This window comes from Cervus canadensis, chromosome 17, assembly GCF_019320065.1.
Source record: "Cervus canadensis isolate Bull #8, Minnesota chromosome 17, ASM1932006v1, whole genome shotgun sequence".
In the NCBI taxonomy this organism is placed as follows: Eukaryota; Metazoa; Chordata; class Mammalia; order Artiodactyla; family Cervidae; genus Cervus; species Cervus canadensis.
Window position 1 is genome coordinate 39,040,935 of NC_057402.1, and position 20,239 is coordinate 39,061,173.

The 20,239-nt window shown below is 45.1% G+C and overlaps 1 protein-coding gene across 1 annotated transcript; it reads right to left on the reverse strand.

Annotated features, from left to right (window-relative positions):
* Positions 1 to 1,501: 1,501 nt before the first annotated feature.
* On the reverse strand, positions 1,502 to 12,866 carry SNRPA1 (small nuclear ribonucleoprotein polypeptide A'). The gene is made up of 9 exons (XM_043490314.1): positions 12,711 to 12,866; positions 11,094 to 11,241; positions 9,839 to 9,917; positions 6,494 to 6,540; positions 6,108 to 6,210; positions 5,464 to 5,543; positions 4,986 to 5,061; positions 4,286 to 4,379; positions 1,502 to 1,753 (listed from the first exon to the last, which is right to left on the reverse strand). Exons 1-9 carry the CDS (start codon positions 12,790 to 12,792, stop codon positions 1,695 to 1,697), a joined length of 768 nt encoding a protein of 255 aa, XP_043346249.1. The 5' UTR covers positions 12,793 to 12,866; the 3' UTR covers positions 1,502 to 1,694.
* Between the last annotated feature and the right edge of the window lie 7,373 nt (positions 12,867 to 20,239).

The window sequence follows — 20,239 nt, forward strand, 5'->3', positions numbered from 1 at the left end:
GCAAATGTTTCCTTAATTTCTCTGATATTCCATTGGTGGTTTATGTCTCAAAATGCAACAGATTTCTGTGTATTAATTTTGTATCCAGCAACTTTGCCAAATTAATTAACAAGCTTCAGTAGTTTTCTGTGAGTGCCTTTAGGATTTTCTCCATACAGCATCATGTCCTCTATAAAATGGTATTTCTGTGGCGAGTACAGACAGGAGAGGGGAGCGAGGCCAGGCTAGTATGTTGGGGTGGTCCCTGGAATGGAGCAGGGCTCTCACAGGACACTTTTCTTCCTCTCTCCTTTTCTCAGCCCCCTCTTGGTTCCTGGTTGAGTGGGTAGCAGTCAGTTGGCAGGAGCAGGCTGGAATGGCTGTGACATTTCTGCAGTCCAGTGCTTTGGTCAAGTCACAAGATTGTCAACCCTTCCTGGTGGGAGCTTTCAAAGACAAAGCATGGGGCCAGGGGGCGGGGGCGGAGGCAGGCCGGTGGGGGTGTAGGAGGTCCCTCAGGGAAATGTGCCCAAACTGATGATGGACACAGCCCTAGCAAGCACAGTACTGAAATCCTTCCAAGCTGAGTGAAAACTAAACACGCTCTAACCTCACTATCAGGAGCTAAAGGGATACCACTTGGGGTTTTGAACTTCATCCATTGAAACTCCCTTTGAAAGCAAGTTGCACACAAACTGCTTGGCAGGCCTGAATTCTTCTTTCCATCAGAAGATGCAAGTGTCACTCAGACCCCAGCAGCCTGGCCCCTGCAGGGCAGCCCTCTTGGTGCAGCCAGGAGCTGAGCACACATCTTGGTTCCTGACACGGCAGTCATCCAGGAATACGATTTGCTCACAGAACAGGAGGTCAGACCCCATATCACACTCTACCTGCAAAAAGCAAGGGAAGTGCTTTCTGTAACAAGTCAGCAAACGGACCACAGGGACTGGTCCCTGGAGAAGCTGAAGGTGTAAGGTGGGTGAGGCCAGGGTGGGCAGCAAGGCTGGAGATTCTGAGTGTCCCCTCTGGGGGACAGCTCCTGGGAGCCCATGAGAGGCACAGAGCCTCAGAGCCCACAATAGACGCTGCACTCTGGCAAGACCTCCGAGGCTCACAGTGCACTGAGCTGGGGAAGCCCTGGTCCAGGGTGGTCCCAATCTCTCGAATCCTACCGACTGACAGGCAGATGTCACATTCCCTCTAACTGTCTAAATCAGCAATTTATCATCACATGCTGGTGCAGAGTGTTACACAAAAACTTCAAAGGACACTGACTCTTGCAAAGCCCTGGGGCCTGGCTGCCTTTAATGACGTTTGTGATCCTTCATGAAGAAAAAAAAGCAGCCGATATTGCAAATTCTAACAACCAGTAGCAGCACAGAGATAATAGTTTTATTATGAATTTAAAAACCTAAACATTTCATGAGGACTGGCAAGCCTGCCCACAGAGCCGCCCTGCTGCATTTCCAGCTCCCCATATCCACACCTCACTGCACACACCCCAATGACGCACAACCTGCAGTACAGAGAGTGTCCTTTATTTGTACTATTGGTAGAAAACTGGGTTTTAGATTTCAAAATCTGTATTACAAAATTACCAGCAGCAGTTTTGAGCATTTCAACAATGCTGATGAACTCTACTTTGCTGACACAAACAAGGCAGGACCTGTCCAAGGTAGACTGTTACACGTCCTGAGGTGCTGAGGCCACCCTGCTCAGGACCCATTTGCAACGGTGTCTTCTTCCATCTCCTCTTCACCATCATCAGTGGGACCTAGAAAACACACAAAGCCAGAAGTCACACCTAGATTAGAGCATGTGTGGGTGTCCACCCACGATGGTGATGTTACCTGCCAGACCCTAGACCAGGTGCAGACGCCTGATAGCGGCCTCAGCCTAGAGGAACTTAGGTCCAGGGACCACCTATCTTTGGCAGGCCCTGGAAGGATGGTCAGCTTCTAGGGAATGGGTCACAAAGCTGCTTCATGAAAGTCAACTCTATGCCTGCTGTTCTAACCCACTCTGGTCAACTCATGTTTTATCAAGATAAAAAGCTTATACTTTACGTTTTGTTCTTGCCACAACGATGGGCAAAGAAACTGGGAGCATTCCAAAGAAAGATGGGAGAGGATACCTACTACCTGCTGCGGATAGTCAGCCAGTGATTCTGTCTAAATTATGTTTCCAGTTAGACCCAAACGTTACATTTCTAGACACAAAACTAAAGAAAGTGAGAATGTCACCGGGAACTGCTGTTCAGATGCCTGGGCCCACTGAAACCTAGAGAACCATGAACAATTCCCACCTTCCTCTCCTCAAGGTGCCCCACATGTGTTCAGACGACACTGAAAAGCCCCACGTGAGTCCCAGGCCCACCTAACATGCTCAAGGGGAGGCACAGTAACTGAGGAATTCTGCCACACTGCAGCCAAAGTGAGCCACGTGACACAGCCTCCTCCCTGCCTGTCACCAGCCCCGTGGAGGTCTTGGCAGCCTGTGCTGTTCTCAGGATCACAGGTTCCTCATTTCGTGGCCTACAGGGCCCTCTGTGGCTGGACTCAGAGCTCTCCCTGCCAGCCTCTTTCACCCGCCCCCCCCGCAGGCCCTGGACCTTGGCTCACAGTCCTCCTTCAGGCCCAGGGTGCAAGGCTCTCTCACCAGAGTGCTCCTTCCCCTGAGAATGCCATTCTGCTCTGTCTAGGTCACAGGTTCTCAAATACTTTAGTTTTAGCACCCAAAGAATTTTTCTTCAAGTAGATTACTTTTTATCAATACTATATTGGAAACTGAAAGCATTAAAAAAAAAAAAAACAGTAATTCCTTAAACCAATAAACCTAGTACCATTAATGTTTGTATTTTTATAAAATACAGTATCAATATTTTCTAAAATAAAAATATATAGTGAGAAAGTTGGTGTAGTTTTCTACTTTTGCCCATCTCTGCAATGTCTGCCCAGTGGTAGACGGGCCCTTGTTCTGCCTTCATCACTCTACTCGCTAAAATATGTTGTTCTGACTAAAGGGTGTGAAGAAAGCCGGGCCCACAAAGACGTGCAGTGAGAAAAGGGAGGAGTATTTTAACAGCCTGTGCAGGCAGCTGTGGCTATTTTTTTGATACTGTGCCAAAACTTGACAAAAGTGGTAGTTTTTCACTTTTGTTCTTTTGGTCTCCCCACTTAGCTTGTAGGATCTTGGTTGCCTGACCAGGGATCAAACCTGGGCAATGAAAGCTGAGTCTTAATCACTGGATCACCAGGAATTCCCCAAAGTGGTATTTTCTTAAAGGTTAGATTGCAAATGTTGGCCCATTTCTTCACATCAAATGATGTGTCCCCAGGGTGATATCCAGGAACACCAACGATCCTCACTGCTTCACAAAGGACCTCACTGGGTGCACGGCAGCTCAGAATGACACCTAGTATCATTGGCCCTGTGAACCCATGTACCTGGGCTGAGGTACCAGCAACTCTACCTGCCATTGCTCTGGCACCATCAGGCACAAATGGTTACACTTAAAAGCAAATAATGCCTCGGTGTTTGTAAGTTTTCCTCATGGAGCCCCATGGGCCCAAGGACCACACAGTGAAAACTGCTGCTCTAATGAATGTCTTACTCACTTCTAGCTTCAGTTCAAACATTATTTCCTCAAGGGAACTTGCCCTGGGTCACTGGTCTAGACAGAGCCCCCAGTTACATTCATGTCAAATTTGTAACATGCACCGCCTATAGCAGTTTTCACTTTACACCCCGGTCAGTGTCCATCATGCTGCCCAACACAGAGCTGGTGTTCACAATCAGAACAGCTCACACCTGGTGCTCAGGGCCTAGGAAGCCCCTTACTTAAGTCCTCCCAACAACCTTCTTAGGTCACCACTACTACTATTTGGTTAAAGATAAGCAAACAGATTTAAGATCAAGTGGGGTTAAGAAATTCATCCAAGGACAAAGCTGGTGAAGCTACGCTCTGAGCCTCAGTCTGTCTGGCTCCAGAGCCCATGCTCCCCACTGCTAAGTGGGCCCACATGGACAGGGGTCAAAGGCATCATGGTCACCTCCACTGTTCACTTTCACTCCATGGCTGTGAACTAACACTTGTCTCAACTTTCACAAAAACCCCAGAGTCCTAGGACATAAGCTTCTTTAATCAAATGATTTCTTTTCAAAGAGCATTTAAAGGCATTTTGTGTAGATTATAATGGTAAGGAGGCACTATTCGAGCATCCTTGGATCGTAGCATCTAAAGCAATTTGCGATCACTAGGAGTGTATCATTAATCTGGAAAGGAAGATAGAAAGTGGTTCCTGACCTGCTCTGCGTTCTCTGCCAGGTATCTGACCAGACTGCAGCAAGCCCTTCAGCCGCTCCACTTCAGCCAACGTTGACGCATTTGCTATAGCGTTCTGGACACCAGGAAACAAGAGAGATGGACAGTTATTTTCATCCAGTTAACAGAAAACACTCACAGAAACTCATGCCATCTTTCTGAACTGGAATAGTAAATAGTCTCTCTCGCAGGAAGAATTTTGCTGGCACAGTGAAATCAACAAAACCAAATTATGAAGTTCCCAAATTGGTAAAAAGCTGCAGACCCTCTTACAGGAGAACAAATAAGCAGTGCATGTGCCCTAAAATTCTGGTTAATTGGAATTATGCCACTGGATGATTTAGGAGGCAGTATTACCAAATTAGGATTTTTCATCAAGCAGGATCTTTCAGGCAGCAAGTCCTTCAAAGTAAAAATCAAGACAGCAAGCAAAAGTAACTAACTGTTCAGATAAATGCATCCTGAGAAAATGAGAAGACCAGAGTTGCCTCCACTTTGACTGGCTCATATAATTAATTCAAGTCAAAATCTGGTTAAATAATATCTTTAAGCTAGTTTTTCCTTACACAGAAATATAGCTGGATTCTAACAACTGGGAGAAACCTGTGTTTCTAACTCATTATTTGAGTCACTACATGATTGAACAGCTCACTCCAGTCTGAGAATCCTGATTCGTGCTCACCTTGATGGCTTCCACGTCCCCTGGGGACGGCCCACCTTTCTTTTTGTCAGTCGGCAAACCAGCACCTGGATTGAAACTTGGGCGGGGAGGGAAGAACAAAACGTCAAATCCACACTGACAGAAATTGCTTCTCTTTTACTTTCAAAAGCTTTGAAAGTAATTCAACCAGTGTAGTATCTTATCTTTGTTAACAAACTGATACAAGAAACTCTCTCCTTCAGAAACACCACCCAGTTCATCTTGCCACAGAGGAAGAGGGTGCAGTACTATCATGGCAGACTGAATACTGGAGCATCCGCTCTCATCTGGTAGAAATCTCACGTGATATAGGGGCCACGGTGGGCCACGGATCATCACTGTGCAAATTTTAGGACTGTATTAGTCATAGGTGTTTCATTTCATTTCGCAAGAGGCAAAATGCCAGACAGATAATGTTTCTGAAGGTGAAGTGGAGTGAAGTTGGATATCCGGATCTTACGTTTTGCTTCTCCTGGCAATATCCTTTGCAAGTTGTGCACCCCGTTTGCCCTTGAACATTTTCTCTGCTTCCTGACGCTCCTACAGCGACACCACACACAGAGTTAATGGAAATAGGAATACCACGTGCATTTAGATGCATTCCTCAGAAAACATGGAAGAAAACTCTCATGGAATACTCTGGGCTGGTAAAATACCACAGAGCCCATTTCAAAATAAGAGATACAGCAGTCCCCTGCTGTGAAAGTTCCTAGAGAGAGCAGAGCCCCCTCTCCGAGTTTCCAGGAGGGGCTCTCTGGGAAATAAGGTAAAAAAAATCCCTAACAAAGGGAAAATCATCCTGACAATTACAGCTAGTGCTAAGTGAACAACATGAAGCTCCCCAAGAGCATGTATCTAGGCAGGCTGTCTACTGTGACAAAGCCCATGGTGGCTCTGAAGCCAGGCCACCTCTGGAATGACCAGCCCCACACACACACCTTAACTCTAAGTCCCACCATAAACACTGCTATGGAAAATAAATCAACTTAACACTCCCTGTCCCCGCTCCCCGCATTCCTATTACAAACTAATAATAAAAGTCAGTAACAAAAGTATAAAGGAAAAGCACCAACCAATAACAACTTACAACGGAGAAACACTTACTTTTAGTTTCACTTTCTGGAAATCCAGTACTCTGACTTGTGGAACTTTATAAATCACATAGAGTCTGTAATGCTTCTTATTGGTTACAGGGTTCCTTAGGATACTACAAGAAAAGGAACAGTTTGATGCCAGTCTTGTTCCTAGCATAGCATTCAAGAGGTCTATTTTAATAAAGTCTAATGTCCAGGAAGTAAGGAAAAGTTCACTATTCTTCACATTTCAATGTCATAAGAACTTAATGCTAGGGAAATTTTAATAGAGCCCAAAGAAAACATTTTCAATATTTGTTTTTTTAAACATACTTTTTACTATAACTTTACCATCAAGGCCAGCAATGGTGTTATTTTAAAAGACTTTATTGTCACTACCACAAATAGTTTCCATACCTCAGATAAGTCAGTGACTTGAGAGATGCCAGAGGGTCCAGATCACCCTGTGAAATAACAGCCACAGGTAAGAACACAAACACCACAGCCCACCATGATCCCACGACATGCTGACACCTCTGCAGTAAGGACACACCTTGTCTTTCATACATTAATTTCTTTCCTGCCCCAGCACCCAGCACAGCCCTAGCACATAACAGACGCTTGGTATATTTCTACTGAATAACTGCTTCATAAATTTGAACTTAATATCCCAGACACAAGAACTTCTGTCTCAACAGCAGAAGAGATGAAAAGAAAAAATATATATCATTTCCTGTAGCAACTTCAAAAGAGCTACCGAGTAATGATAGAAAAAAAAAAGGCAATGTGAAAAGTGATGTATCTCCAGGGAAAGTTACTTATACAGGGAACCTGGCGTGAGGTGGTTCTTCCTGCCGCTGCCTGGGAGCAATGTGGGCATGTCATCTTTGTCACCTTTATTCTAGGTTCCCCTAACTCTCTTCAAATACATTTTCCAAAGACAAGGACTATAGTTGTAAGTGGGGGGAAAAAAAAAATATATATATATAGGAAGAACACAAGTTAGTTTTTCAATCTTCCCAAACTGTCCTATAAAATACAGTGCAACAAGGATAGGAAAACCAAAAAGATATGGTCAACAGCTACAGCCAAACCAGATGAAAATGTATTCTGGCAAGAACCTGAACTTGGGACCAGTAAGGACCAACTATTGTGAGAGCTATAAGACTTGCACAGTGACGACACCACACAGGAAGAAGCGGGTGGCAACAGGCACCCAGCCTAAGAACAGCAGCCAAAGACGGGCATGTTCCAAGCACAAGCACAACAGGTGTGTGACGAGGCCTGGAGGGCCTCCTGAAACAGCCCCAACCGAATGAGAAACTACCAGAGCAGATCTAAACTGAGTGGGGCAGCGCCAAAAGGGACGATGAGGAAAAGCACAAGTAACACGGGAGGGGAACAGAGCCACAAGCTCAGAGAGCTGCCACTCTTCATGACGACACTGGAGGGAGCGCTGATGCTCGCAACTACAGTACCATCACTAAAGGAGATCTACAGAACAATCTGAAAAGAACAGCTAGCGCAGCACCACTAGAGGAGATCTACAGAACAATGTGAAATGGAGCAAAGACAGACAAATGTTACAGGACCTCACTTTTATGTGAAATCTCAAAAAACGGAACTCATAGCAACAGAGAGTTGAATGGTGGTTACCAGAGGCTGGGAGGTGGAGGAAAAGGGGGGTGAAGCTGCTGATTAAAGAGGATAAACTTTCAGTTATAAATAAATGCTGGAGATTTAATGTAAAACGTGGTGACTACCATTAAAAATAACATAAGGTGTACCCAGAATGATAAAAAAAAAATAGAACTCAAGTGTTCTCACTGCACACACACATAGATGGTTACATGAAGGGGTGGGTGTCAGAGTACAGATATCAAATTTCATATTATACACCTTAAATATTTATAATCTTCATTTGTCCATCATATCTCAATAAAGCTGCAAAAAACGAAAGAATGGTAACTTCATGCACACAGACCCACACAAAGACTGTGCACGACACAGTGATGTCTCGATGCAGGGGTGGTGAGACGCATATGGTGCTGTTTTGTTCAGGAGGTAAAGGTTAAGGTTAACTTTACACTTGGATGCTAATTCCCAATATGCTAAGAAAATAAAGAGTCTGTTTAACAATCAGTTAATTTCTAAACTATCAGAAGAAGTAGAATACCAAAAAGAGAGAGAGCAATAAAGGAGAGGAAAAAAATTTGCAGATGGATGGGGCAAGTGAAAAAATTCTAGATAAGAGAGAAGATAAACTCAAATATACTGGTATTACATTAAACATAAACAGACTATTCCATTTAAAAGACAGGCTTTAGACTGGATTTTAAAAAAGGATCCTATCAAATTCTGTTCTCAGACACATTTAAAATATAAGTGCAGAGGAAAAAAATCAAATTTTGGATGGAAAACAATGATCACGCAAATACTAACTGAAAGTTTGTTTTGTTATACTGCAGTGGATAAAACAGACGCCAAGGTAAAATTATTGTTATTTTATAATAAAATATAAATGATAAAAGGTTCATTTCATCAGTAAGATACATAAAAATCTGGATATATCAAATGAAGTAACCTGAAAATATATACAAGTAAAACCAACAGAACTCCAGGGAAATCCACTATCACACAATTTTAATATGCCTCTTTCAGTACTGAGAGGACAGCCTTCATCTTTGCAGACAGCTTTAAGCACAACTATAGCACACAGAATCTACTGCCCCAATATTCCACACATTCCGCATGGACGCACATTTGGGGTTAAATACCCCATGGAGTTTAGAAAGGACACGCCCTCAGATTGGGGGCTTTCTGACTTTTGGAGCCAAGCACTCCTTTGGAAATCTGAAGGACACTCAGGGACCTCGTCCCTCGGGAAAGGAACAGTCAGGGAGCAAGGAACGGAGGGGTCAAGGGCACAGCAACCTAAAATCAAGTCACGCCATAAGAATGTCAACATCCAGTATTTCAGTGAAAAATTTAGGTTACAAAAACAATATATAGCCTAAGCTCAACACTGTTAAAAATTATACATACAGAGTAGAAATTTAAAAAGCAGAAGCAGATCAAAATAGTCATATCTAAATAGAGAAAATGAAACTTGCCCCTTATCTTAAAAGAACACCAGTCTCAAATGATTGTTGATCTAAATGTGGAGTAAAACAATAATTTCTTGAATAAAACTCCCCAACAAAATTTAATGTATGTCACATATGTAATTTTCTAGTACTGACATTAAAACAGAAGAAACTAGTTTTAATAATATATTGTTTTACTTATTTTCCAAAATATTACAATTTTAATGTCAATATAAAAAATTATTGATAGTGTATAATATTTTTCTTTTGCACTAAGTCTCTGGAATCTGTAGTGTTTTTTATACTTCTAGTATATCTTAATTTAAAGTAATCACTTGTGGCTGGTGGCTAGCATACTGGACACAGAAATTCTAGCAAAAAGATGGGTAAGTCTCTTTAGAAGCTGAACAGAACTCAAAGCACCAACGACAACAGACCCGTGACACAGATTATGCTGGAATTAGGAACTGCTCCATCAAGCCCCCAGCAGAGTCCAAAGGTGAGTGAGCGAGAGTGGAAGATATGTGCAACACACAACCAAAAAAAGCCCATATCCTAATAATGAAGAAAAAGAAAAAAGGTGATGAGATAATCTTCTGGACTCTCCAAGTTTTCTATTAAAGGCAGGCAGTGCCTTTAATTCCCCCCTGTAAATACACTTTCCCCATTGACTTACCAGTTCCACAAGACTGTTATTGGTGAGAATGAGTTCTGTCAGACAGGGCAGAGCCTGATCAAGCCCCTCACCTATACGGCTAAAAGGAAAAGACAAAATCTTAATAAAAGTGAAAATGCAGTAAGCTAAAACCTTGACCTAAGCACTTGCCCAGAGGACTTCTAAATGGGAAGAACCTCAGAGATCCTCCTTCCAACACTATCTGACAGAAGGAAAACACAGAGGAGGTGTGTCTGAGGTCACACAAGCAGGATGATTTGAGAACCCACGCCTCCTGAATGCTGCTGCGGCCTCTTCCCGCCACCATACTAGCCCCAAGACAAGGAGAAAGTATTGTGGACACAAACAACCTCACTCATCTCAGGACCTGTGAGCAGGAAGCACAGAAATACACATGCTTCTATGGTCACAGCTCAGAAGCACAGGATACACAATAACCAAACCACAGTCAACAGTTTAGGAGAAATGTGCCTATTTAAAAAAAGCAGCTTACCACCCAGAACTTCTTAAAGACCCTATCAACACACCTTCAATAACTTTTTCCAACAAAATTTACAGAGATGATGTGTGTGCGCGCGCGTGTGCTCAGTCATGTCCGACTCTTTGGGACCTTAAGGACTATAGCCTGCCAGCCTCCTCTGTCCATGTGATTTCCCAGCAAGAATACTGGAGTGGGTTGCCATTTCCTCCTCCAGGGGATCATCCCAACTCAGGGGTTGAACCCGTGTCTCCTGCACTGCAGGCAGATTCTTCACCACTGAGCCATCTGGAAAGCCCGCAGAGATGATGAAAGTGGGTAAAAAAATAAAATCTTAATTCTATAAACAATATTCTACATATCAGCTGCAGTTAAAGAAAAACAAATACCAGAGGATTTGAGATAAAATGAGATATTCAGTTAAAACTATAATTGCTGAATTTTATGTATCTCCTTAATATGACCCCTCTGATAATTATAATTATTTTAGAAATGAGCTAAAATGTGTACAAAGCACCAGATTTTTAATTTAAATTAAATTAGAAACTTACTATGAATATATAAATATATCAGGTTTCTGAATAGATGCAAGTAAGACTTGACCAATGACAAATTAAACTCTGAATCTATGGGGAAAATGCTCACTTACCATTTAAGAAACAGGCAGGTAAAAGAATAGAAATCTAGTTTAACTGGCATATACACTGCAGTTTCTTCAGGGAACTCTGCAGCATCTGCTCTAGGGGGGAAAGCTACTTTCCACTAGCACATGCTTACCATATTCTATTGTTGTTCACTAATAATGTTTTCAGTCTTCTCAACAAAGGAAAACCATCCAGTTTCCTGATTTCATTGTCAGAAAAATCAATGGCATCAAATTGGTCTAAGGTGGCACCGAGATTTTCAATGACAGGAATTTTATACCCTGTAAAAAGGAGAAAAACCCAGACAAGTATTAATATAAATAAAAGGCGCCTTAAAACATTAGTAGCATTTAATGGTAACTTGACTCATAGCTTAACGTTCCTTCCCAAAGTGTTTATGTGGCACCTATGCAACCACCAGACCCTGCCACGGTACTGGCACACAACACAAGGAAGAACAGTCTCAAATCCCAGCTGCCGGAAGCTTACGGTCCAGCAGCGGCTGTGAGCAAGGTGATGGTGATGAGGGCCATAAGGATAACAATACTTATCAGTAGGAACCAGCGGCTAACCATTTCAAGACTACTTACTAGTGCCTCACACTGCTCTAAAGCAAGGCCTCCGAGCTAGAGAAGCGACCTAACAGGGCTTCACACCGTGAGCGGCTGTCAGCGTCCAAGCACTGTCCAGACGGGGTGGACAACAGTAATCGACCTCGCCTGCACCCCACAGGCCAGATTCCTAGAACTCACTGGGATATCTTCTTAGTATTAAAACACTTCCCCCTTACTTCACCTCCCCCAGCTCAAACCCAGAGCTGAAAGTCAGTGGTTGATATACAACGGTAAGTCACCCTGCGGACAGCTCACTCAAACACCTCGATGCGTCCAAGATGGGAATAAAGACTGTGCCAGCTACTCGAAGAAGAAGTTAATGGAGCCAAGGAGCTGTAAGGGCTACAACAAAGGAAGCGCTGCACTCAAACGAGAATCCTCAACGCTGGGCACACTTCGGACTCGGAGAGAAGGCAGACAATGAAGGCTGCCTGTTTACTCCCGAGTTCAACCTTTCTCTGAGAAACTCGATTTCAACAAAAACCAAAGTCCTGAGCTTTCAGCGGACAAGAAAGCCAGCAGAAGGCAGAGCCCGCAGCCGGCGTCTCCCCCCGGGAGCGGATCTCAGGCCAAGACCGATGGCCGTACCCGCAGAGAAGCCGCCCCTTAAGGACTCGCACGGTTCGGGGGCTTCCGCACCGCTTCCGCCGGTAGGCGGCAGCGCCGGCTTCGCGCCCACAGTCCGCTCCCAGAAACGCTCGATAGAGGGTAAAAGACAGCAGAAGCCAACGCGAGGAAACGCCGGGGAAACGATAGCTTCCGGCCCGTACAGCGCTCCCTCACTCCGCACCCCGTCCACTCCCTCACGACGTCATGTTAGCTCCGCACCAGGGCCGCAAGCACCCGTGCGTTTATCCCCTACCGCGCAGCGGTTCAGACCGCCCGGCGGCCCGGCAGACGCCCGCTGTGCGACCGGAGCATCGAGATGGCCCCAGTGTGCAAGGAGGACCCGGGCTGAGCGCGCCCCGGAAGGGCCCAGGGAGGGCCTTCAGCCGCCTACAGCGGGATCCAGTCCGGCACAGGGCGCAGGACGCAGGCTGACGGCCACGCTCCGGCGGTCCTAGCGCACGCGGCTGGGCTGGGCCAGGCCACCAGTCGGGCGGGGAGGCCGGACCGCCTGCCCCCACCCGACTCACCCCGCAGGTCCAGCTCTCGGTCCCGCACCGCGTTGGTGTACTGCGCCGCCTGCTCGATCAGCTCCGCCGTCAGCTTCACCATCCTGCAGCCTCCCGCCCGCCGCTCCTCCCGCTAGTCCCACCGCACCGACGTCCCGGCGTGCCCCGCGCGCGCCGCCAGGCAGCACCAATCGCCGTCCGCGTGCGCGCGCACCGGGGCATCCAGGCTGTATCAATCGAGGAGCCACGCCCTCGGGCTCGGGCTCCGCCTCCCGGGCTCGGGCTCCTCCTCCCGGACTCAGGCTCGGGCTCCGCCTCCCCGACTCGGCCTCCGAAGTCTCGCGCGCTTTGCTGCAGCTCTGGTTGTGTCTCCGTTCCTCTCGCGCATCCGGAGAATTGTGTCCGCAAGCTAACAAAGTATGAAAACCCCCGAGGGTAACTTCCTCGCGCATCAGTGCACCGTGAGGTGAAAGGAAGGCTGTGACTGTCCTCGTGGGATCCAGTGATGGGTCCCGGATTTTGGCCCCTTGTACAGACCGGGGCTGGGTCACCTCTCACGGTCCAGTTTGCGGTTAGGCTTGTGCTCGCTGGCCAGTTTGGAGAAGGAAATGGCAACCAGTCCAGTATTCCTGCCTGGAGAATCCCACGGACAGAGGAACCTGGCAGTCTACAGTCCATAGGGTCGCAGAGTCGGACACTACTGAGTGACTAAATCACCACCTCCGCCGGAGTGTTAAGATGTTCTTGCTGAAGCCTGACACGCAGGAAAGTGCGCAGATCAGAGGTCTGCAGCAGCGAGAGCACACCTGAAGAAACACTATTCGGAAACCACCTCCCACGCCCGCCTTCCCAACCCGCCCCCAAAGGCAGCCGCGAATCCCACACCACAGATTCGTTTTGCTTGCTTTTCATAGAGACTGGTGCTGTCCGCTTCTGGGCCTGATTTCTTCGGCTCTGTGTCCTGCCAGCAATCCATCCAGGTTGCAGGCAGCAGTGCTTTGTTTACTTGCTACTGTATGGAATTCCATTGTACCTCTCATACCATAACATATCCATATTGCTTCTCACCTTACCCTCTGGTTGCTCCGGTTGCTCCAGTTCCGGCTGTGCTCCGTAACGCTGCTGTGAATCTTCCTGTGTATGGATTTGATGCAGCTGCGCCTGTATTCCCCAGGAGAGGAGCTAACGGGACACGGGGTGTGGCATCATCAATAAATGATGCCTGGCCATTACTGCCAAGAAGCTGAAATCATTTCCACACTCTCGTGGTGTGTAATGGTTTCCATCACTTCCAATATCAGCTTCATTGGCACTGTCAGTCTTTATAATTTTAGCAGTTCTGGTGGACCTGTGGTGATATTGCACTAATGCTTTGATTTCAGTTCAGTTCAATCGCTCAGTCGTGTCCGACTCTCTGCAGAGAGAGTTGTGTCCATGGACTGCAGCACCTCAGGCCTCCCTGTACATCACCAACTCCTGGAGTTTACTCAAACTCATATCCATTGAGTCGGTGATGCATCCAACCATCTCATCCTCTGTCGTCCCCTTCCCCTCCTGCCTTCAATCTTTCCCAGCATCAGGGTCTTTTCCAATGAGTCAGTTCTTCACATCAGGTGGCTAAAGTATTGGAGTTTCAGCTTCAACATCAGTCCTTCCAGTGAATTTTCAGGACTGATTTCCTTTAGGATGGACTAGTTGGATCTCCTTGCTGTCCAAGGGACTCTCAAGAGTCTTCTCCAATACCACAGTTCAAAAGCATCAATTCTTTGGCACTCAGCTTTCTTTATAGTCCACCTCTCACATCCATACATGACTACTGGAAAAACCATAGCTTTGACTAGTTGGACCTTTGTTGCCAAAGTAATGTCTCTGCTTTTTAATATGCTGTCTAGGTTGGTCATAACTTTCCTTCCAAGGAGCAGGCGTCTTTTAATTTCTTGGCTGCAGTCACCATCTGCAGTGATTTTGGAGCCCCCAAAAGTAAAATCTGTCACTGTTTCCACTGTTTCCCCATCTATTTGCCATGAAGTGATGGGACCGGATGCTATGATCTTAGTTTTCTGAATGTTGAGCTTTAAGCCAACTTTTTCACTCTCCTCTTTCACTTTCATCAAGAGGCTCTTTAGTTCTTCACTTTCTGCCATAAGGGTGGTGTCATCTGCATATCTGAGGTTATTGATTTCTCCCAGCAATCTTGATTCCAGCTTGTGCTTCATCCAGTCCAGCATTTCTCATGATGTACTCTGCATATAAGTTAAATAAGCAGGGTGACAATATACAGCCTTGACGTACTCCTTTCCCAATTTGGAATCAGTCTGTTGTTTCATGTCCAGTTCTAACTGTTGCTTCTTGACCTGCATACAGATATCTCAGGAGGCAGGTCAGGTGGTCTGGTATTCCCATCTCTTTAAGAATTTTCCGCAGTTTGTTGTGATCCACACAGTCAAAGGCTTTGGCATGGTCAATAAAACAGAAGTAGATATTTTTCTGGAACTCTCTTGCTTTTTCGATAATACAACCGATGTTGGCAACTTGATCTCTGGTTCCTCTGCCTTTTCTAAAACCAGCTGAACATTTGGAAGTTCACGGTTCACGTATTGCTGAAGCCTAGCTTGGAGAATTTTGAGCGTTACTTTGCTAGCGTGTGAGATGAGTGCAATTGTGCAGTAGTCTGAATATTCTTTGGAATTGCCTTTCTTGGGGATTGGAATGAAAACTGACCTCTTCCAGTCCTGTGGCCACTGCTGAGTTTTCCAAATTTGCTGGCATATTGAATGCAACACTTTCACGGCATCATCTTTTAGGATTTGAAATAACTTAACTGGAATTCCATTACCTCTACTAGCTTTGTTCATAATGATGCTTCCTAAGGCCCATTTGACTTCACATTCCAGGATGTCTGGCTCTAGGTGAGTGATCACACCATCGTGATTATCTGGGTCATGAAGATCTTTTTTGTATAGTTTTTCTGTGTATTCTTGCCACCTCTTCTTAATATCTTCTGCTTCTGTTAGGTCCATACCACTTCTGTCCTTTATCGTGCCCATCTTTGCATGAAATGAAATGAAACGAGCTTCCAAAAGGTCCAATTCAAGAAGAGACATCAGCAGAAGGAGTTCTTACCTCAGGAAGCCCTATCCATTGACAGCGTCTTTTGTCCTCCTTTGGGCAGGGGGTGGGGGCAGTTTTATTATGGTCATGTAGGTCTGGGACAGGAAAACATTTTCTGCTTCAGAGCCCAGGGAGGGGGGAATCCTCTTCACGTGATTAAAGGTAACGTCACCCATAATGAAATAAACCAAAGTCCTGTATCATCTACTAGGATGCGATAAGAAGAACACAGCATTGCTTCTTACAGATTCATGTCAAAGATACTTGACCTGAATGGAAATGTGAGGAAACTTCAGACAAGCACACACTTCAGGACTTAGGCTGAGGGCTGGGCATCTTGAAAATGTTCAAGGTCACAAAATTCAAAGAACTGAGGAACTGAAGGAGATGAGAGCCATGAGGAGTATGTGCAGAGTATGATGTAAACTGGACCCTTGTGCTAAGGGCATTATCAGGACAGCTAGTAAGAGGTGAATCCAGTCAGAGGATGGACAGTAGAAATGTATTAATGTCAACTTCCTGATTCCTGTGGTTATGTAGGAGAAGATACTTGTTTATAGGAAATGATCTAAAGTATTTAGGGGGTGACAGGGTAGTATGTCAGTAATTTGTTTTCAAATTGGTCAACTGTAATTTTGCTTTGTGGTTTTTTCAAAATAAAAAAGAACCAAACAATGCAAACTTCACTTCGTTCCAGAGAGAACCACTAGGTGGAGTCCTTAGGTCAGAGAGTTGATTTGACAAGCCCTATTGTTCAGTTGCTAAGTCCTATCTGACTCTTTGTGACCCCATGAACAGCAGCACACTTCCCTGTCCTTCACTATCTCCCGAAGTTTGCTCAAACTCATGTCCATTGAGTCTGTGATGCTATCTAACCATCTTATCCTCTGCTGCCCACTTATCCTTTTGCCTTCAGTCTTTCCCAGCATCAGGGTCTTTTCCAATGAGTTGGCTCTTTGCCTCTGGTGGCCAGTATATAGGAGCTTCAGCTTTAGCATCAGTCCCTCCAATGAATATTCATTCAGGGTTGATTTCCTTTAGGATTGATTGGTTTGATCTCCTTGCTGTCCAAGGGACTCTCAAGAGTCTTATCCAGCACCACAATTTGAAAGCATCAGTTCTTTGGCACTCAGCCTTCTTTATGGTCCACCTCTCACATCCATACATGACTACTAGAAAAACCATAGCTTTGATTATACTGACCTTTGTTGGCAAAGTGGAGTCTTTTTTAATACACTGTCTAGGTTTGTCATAACTTTTCTTCCAAGGAGCAAGCGTCTTTTAATTTCATGGCTGCAGTCACCATCTGCAGTGATTTTGGAGCCCAAGAAAATAAAGTCTCTCACTGTTTCCATTGTTTCCCCATCTATTTGCCATGAAGTGATGGGACCAGATACGATCATTTATTGAATGTTGAGTTTTAAGCCTGCTTTTACACCCTTCTCTTTCATTTTCCTCAAGAGGCTCTTTAGTTCCTCTTTACTTTCTGCCATGAGGGTGGTGTCATCTGCATATTTGAGGTTGTTGATGTTTCTCCTGGCAATTTTGATTCCAGCTTGTGCTTCATCCAGGCTGGCATTTTGCATGATGTAGTCTGTATATTAGTTAAATAAGCAGGGTGACAATATACAGTCTTGATGTACTCCTTTCCCAATTTGGAACCAGTCTATTGTTCCATGTCTGGTTCTAACTGTTGCTTCTTGACCCTCATACAGGTTTCTCAGGAGACAGGTAAGGTGGTCTGGTATTCCCATCTCTTTAAGAATTTTCCACAGTTTGTTGTGATCCACACAGTCAAAGGCTTTGGCACACTCAATGAAGCAGAAGTAAATGTTTTTCTGGAACTCCCTTCCTTCCTCTATGATCCAACAGACGTTGGCAATTTGATTTCTGGTTCCTCTGTCTTTCTAAATCCAGCTTGAACATCTGGAAGTTCTCAGTTCACATACTGCTGAAGCCTACCTTGAAGGATTTTGAGCATAACCTTGCTAGCATGTGAAATGAGTGCAATTGTGCGGTATTCTGAATATTCTTTGGAACTGCCTTTCTTTAGGATTGGAATGAAAACTGACCTTTTCCAGTCCTGTGGCTGCTGCTGAATTTCCCAAATTTTCTGGCACATTGTGTGTAGTATTTTAATAGCATCATCTTTTAGGATTTTAAATAGCTCAGATGGAATTGCTCAGCTAAAGAAGCCTTTCTCCTATTGAACTAAAAACAAAAGGGTTTATTTCTTACTTTAAAAAAGTAAAGTGGCATGGGTTTCCCTTGCTTCAGCACATGAATGGAGACATAAATCTAACTATAGCTGGTTTGATTCATTTTAGGGCTATGTCTAGGAAGGGCTTCCCAGGTAGCTCAGTGGTAAAGAATCGGCCTGCCAATGCAGGAGACACAGGAGAAGCAGGTTTGATCCCTGGGTCGGGAAGATCCCTTGGAGTAGGAAATGGTAACCTGCTCCAGTATTCTTGCCTGGGAAATCCCATGGACAGAGGATCCTGGTGGGTTAGTCTATGGGGTCGCAAAGAGTTGGACATGACTGAGTGAGCACACATGCAGGAGGTTGAGAATAGATTTTCTTGATCTCGTTTCTCTTGGCTAGGGTTTTTCCAACCTTAGCACTGTTGACCTTTGGGGACCAGATAATTCTTTGTTGTGAGGACTGTCTTGTGCATTGCACAATGTTTAGCGGCATCCCTGGGGTCGAGTGGCTAAGACTTTGCTTTCCAATGCAGGGGGTGCAGGCTGAGTCCCTGGCTGGGGAGCTAGGATCCTACATGGTTCATAGCCAAAACACCAAAACATAAACCAGAAGCAGCATCCTTGGCCTCTGCCCGTTAGATGTCAATACATCCCTCTAGTCGTGACTCCAGTTGTCTCCAGAGATTGCCAGGTGTCCTGAGGTAGACAGAAATCACCCCCGGGGTAGAACCACTGTGCTTGCAAAAAGACATTCTCTGCTCTGGGCACTCTGGTTGCAGTCTGCTGGACAGAAAGTTCAGGAGATCTCTGACCACACTCAGTGCCCCTGGTACATCATGGGGGTAGCTTTTGGTGGTGGGAGCCGCTGTGCCACGTGGCAGTGTTGGTGTTGTTCTGTGCACAGACAAGCCTCTGAGATGGGTCAGGACCGGCCTGAGGCAACCAGCAGGAAGCACAAAGCCTGGGCTCAAGAAGGAAAGCAGTAAAAAAAGGCCTGGACAGGATGTAAACTCCTCCTTTCCCAGGACAGTCGGCCCAGCTACCTCTCCGCCTGCTGGGCTGAACCTCACGATGCATGAGAAAGGCTTGGCTTTGTAATGTATATTCCCCGTGCGTGCTATGTGTGTGCCAAGTCACTTCAGTCATGTCTGACACTGCAACCCTATGGACTAGTGCTCACCAGGCTTCTCTGTCCCTGGGATTCTCCAGACAAGAATACGGAAGTGGGTTGCCATATCCTCCTCCAGGGGATCTTCCTGACCCAGGGATCAAACCATGTCTCTTGCATCTTCTGCATTGGTAGGCAGGTTCTTTACCATTAGCGCCACCTAGGATGCTACTTTCCATAGCCCCTGCATGTTCCTATTAAAATATCTTTCCTACTAGAGGAATCAACCTGCCTGACTTCAGGCTATACTACAAAGCAACAGTCATCAAGACAGTATGGTACTGGCACAAAGACAGAAACATAGATCAATGGAACAAAATAGAAAGCCCAGAGATAAATCCACACACCTATGGACACCTTATCTTTGACAATGGAGGCAAGAATATACAATGGAGAAAAGAAAATTTCTTTAACAAGTGGTGCTGGGAAAACTGGCCAACCACTTATAAAAGAATGAAACTAGAACACTTTCTAACACCATACACAAAAATAAACTCAAAATGGATTAAAGATCTAAGTGTAAGAGCAGAAACTATAAAACTCCTAGAGGAAAACATAGGCAAAACACTCTCTGATGTAAACCATAGCAGGATCCTCTATGACCCACCTCCCACAGTAATGGAAATAAAAGAAAAAATAAACAAATGGGACCTAATTAAACTTAAAAGAGCTTTTACACAACGAACGAAACTATGAGCAAGGTGAAAAGACAGCCTTCAGAATGGGAGAAAATAATAGCAAATGAAGCAACTGACAAAGAATTAATCTCAAAAATATACAAGCAACTCCTGAAGCTCAATTCCAGAAAAATAAATGACCCAATCAAAAAAATGGGCCAAAGAACTAAACAGACATTTCTCCCAAAGAAGACATACAGATGGCTAACAAACACATGAAAAGATGCTCAACATCACTCATTATCAGAGAAATGCAAATCCAAACCCACAATGAGGTACCATTACACGCCAGTCAGGATGGCTGCTATCCAAAAGTCTACAAGCAATAAATGCTGGAGAGGGTGTGGAGAAAAGGGAACCCTCTTACACTGTTGGTGGGAATGCAAACTAGT